The 2,506-nt window shown below is 39.4% G+C and overlaps 1 protein-coding gene across 1 annotated transcript; it reads left to right on the top strand.

Annotated features, from left to right (window-relative positions):
* The first annotated feature begins 9 nt into the window (after nucleotides 1-9).
* LOC103779374 (histone-lysine N-methyltransferase SUV420H1-like) lies at nucleotides 10-927 on the top strand. Its single transcript, XM_008947000.1, has one exon. The coding sequence runs from the start codon at nucleotides 127-129 to the stop codon at nucleotides 883-885; it is 759 nt and encodes a 252-aa protein (XP_008945248.1). The 5' UTR covers nucleotides 10-126; the 3' UTR covers nucleotides 886-927.
* Nucleotides 928-2,506: the final 1,579 nt, after the last annotated feature.

Here is a 2,506-nt window from a genome sequence, read left to right as displayed (position 1 = left end):
GCGGCCCCCGGGCCGGCGCTCAGAGGGGAGGGGAGGGGCCAGAAAAGCGACACGGGCCTGGCGAGAAAGAAATCTCGACAAGGAAGACTTGTTAAACCATCTGCAAAACCGGAGGAAACTGATACTATGCACAATGCAGCTGTGAAAGATGAAGTACCGGGTCTGATTAGTTCTCATTCAGAACTCGGGGAGGGGAACGACGCGGCGGGCGCGCCTGTCGGCTATACAGACTGCATCCCCGGCTCCGGTGGCTGCTCTGTGGTAACATCTGACAATTTTAAAGCAAAAGACAGCTTTAGAACTGCAAAAAGTAAAAAGAAAAGACGAATCACGAGGTATGATGCACAGCTTATCCTTGAAAATAGCTCTGGGATCCCTAAACTGACTCTTCGTAGGCGCCATGATAGCAGCAGCAAGGCGAACGACCAAGAAAGCGATGGAATGAATTCGTCAAAGATCAGCATCAAATTAAGTAAAGACCATGAAAAAGATAACAATTTATATGTAGCAAAGCTAAACAATGGGTTTAACTCAGGATCAGGCAATAGTTCAACAAAACTAAAAATACAGCTGAAGCGAGAGGAAGAAAGCAGAGGGGTGTACCCCGAGGACCTCCGTGAGAACGGGGTGTGCTGTGGCGAAACTCTGTCGCTTTTGGAGTCACGGATGGAAGTAGATGATTATGGGCACTATGAAGAGGAAACAGCAGATGAGTCCTCATCAGAGGAGGATGATGAAGAGGAAGATGACTATGATGATGAATTCGATGACTTTATTCCCCTTCCTCCAGCAAAGAGATTAAGGCTTATTGTTGGCAAGGATTCAATAGATATTGATATTTCTTCCAGGAGGAGAGAAGATCAGTCTTTAAGGCTCAATGCATAAGCTTATAGGTCTTAAACTGACCTGGATGTCATTTTTAAAAAAAAATTAAATAAAATCTTAAAAAAAAAAAAAATCACCAAAAAATAAACCCAACCCACAACAAGGGGCAGGGGGGGAAAATTCCATTTGACTATTCCTCAACTGAAGAACTTTCTGAAAACTTAGTGGCAGCACTTCTTTGTTTATTCACCTACCAACATACTATTGTAGAAAGTGTACAGCATACTGACTCTTCTTAAGTCTGATTTGTGCAGATTTTTATTGTACTTTTTAATAGCCTTCTTATGTGCAATTCTGAGTTAGAGGTAATGCTCTGTTGTAAAATAAAGGCTCGAGCAAAGTTACAAAATGGCATCAAATCTTTCTGTGCAGGACAATGAGGACACAGTGTGGCTACAGAACCATTTCTGGCCAGGGAAAGCGGTAGTTTGCTCTTGCCATATTTGACTAAACAACTTAAAAAAAATCATAGTAGCAGCATATTAAGATTTTTCTAGTCTATGTTAATATCACCAGCAACAATCTACAGCTTTTCAGTTTCTTTGCTAGATGTTTTGGGTTCTTTTCCCCCCTCAGTTTGTCAGTTTTAACACTGTATGCTGTCCCAGACGTACTGTTTGTGGCCTTTGTTATAGTAGCAAACTGCTGGTTGGAAGTCAAATTGATTTCTTTAAAAAAAAGAGGGGAAAAAAAAAAAGAAAAGGTGTTGACAATTTGCTGACTTTTTAGTACATTATATGTACAAGGGTAGCAGTATGCAGAATAAAAGTTTGGATATGGTGTATTTATTGCTTGTTATGTAAATTAAACACCTTGTATTTAACACTTTTCAATACTTTTAGATAAAATTGTTCTTTGCAAGAATGATTGGTGCTTATTTTTTCAAGAACTTGCTGTGAAATAATGTGATTACAACGGGCGACATTTATCCAATGAACTGCAGCTATCCTAAATTGGTTCTTCATATTTTTCTGTTGCACTTGTAAAATGCTACAAGGAATTTAAAGAAAATCTATTCACTTTAACTTATGATAGTTTTATGAAATTAAAAACAACGAAGTCACAGCTTTTGTTCTGTGGTAACCTATAAATTGTTTGTCTTTTAAGAACCAGTTGTAAAAGACTGAAAAATTATGTATATGTTGTAAATATTTGTGTGTTGTGAGAAATTTTGTCATAAGAAATTGAGATAACTTGCCAGAAGGGTTTTTAAGTTTAGAAATACATCCATGCCAATAAAATAGGAAATTGTAAACCTAGTTTTAAACTCTGCATCAGTTGGAGTTCTTTGCTCATGCATAGTTCACTTAATACTTCAGAGTCTGGTTTATAACAGGGAAGAGCACCAGGGCAATCTTGGGCTCCCTGGTTTCTAATAAAAGAGCATTAGGAAACTTCTGGGCACAACAGACTTGTGTCTACGTACCAGTCGGCTGACTTTTGAGCCACTTCTTTGAAAGGAGTCTAAAATCTCATAGTTGATGTAACCATGTAGCACTCCAGTCTGTGGCCTTTGTGGGTTTCCTCAACCATGGATTAAGGTTTAGAGGTTTTGAATCCAGGGCTGCAGAGCAGAGGCCGCACCAGGAGACGCACTGTTGGACGAGTTGAATCCACTGTT

Source organism: Merops nubicus, unplaced genomic scaffold (assembly GCF_000691845.1).
Source record: "Merops nubicus isolate BGI_N331 unplaced genomic scaffold, ASM69184v1 scaffold28209, whole genome shotgun sequence".
NCBI classification, from domain to species: Eukaryota; Metazoa; Chordata; class Aves; order Coraciiformes; family Meropidae; genus Merops; species Merops nubicus.
This window is presented reverse-complemented; position numbering and strand designations above follow the sequence as displayed.

Excerpts from the sequence above, each read along its gene's own strand:
- LOC103779374 (XM_008947000.1), top strand. The coding sequence starts at position 127 with ATGCACAATGCAGCTGTGAAAGATGAAGTACCGGGTCTGATTAGTTCT.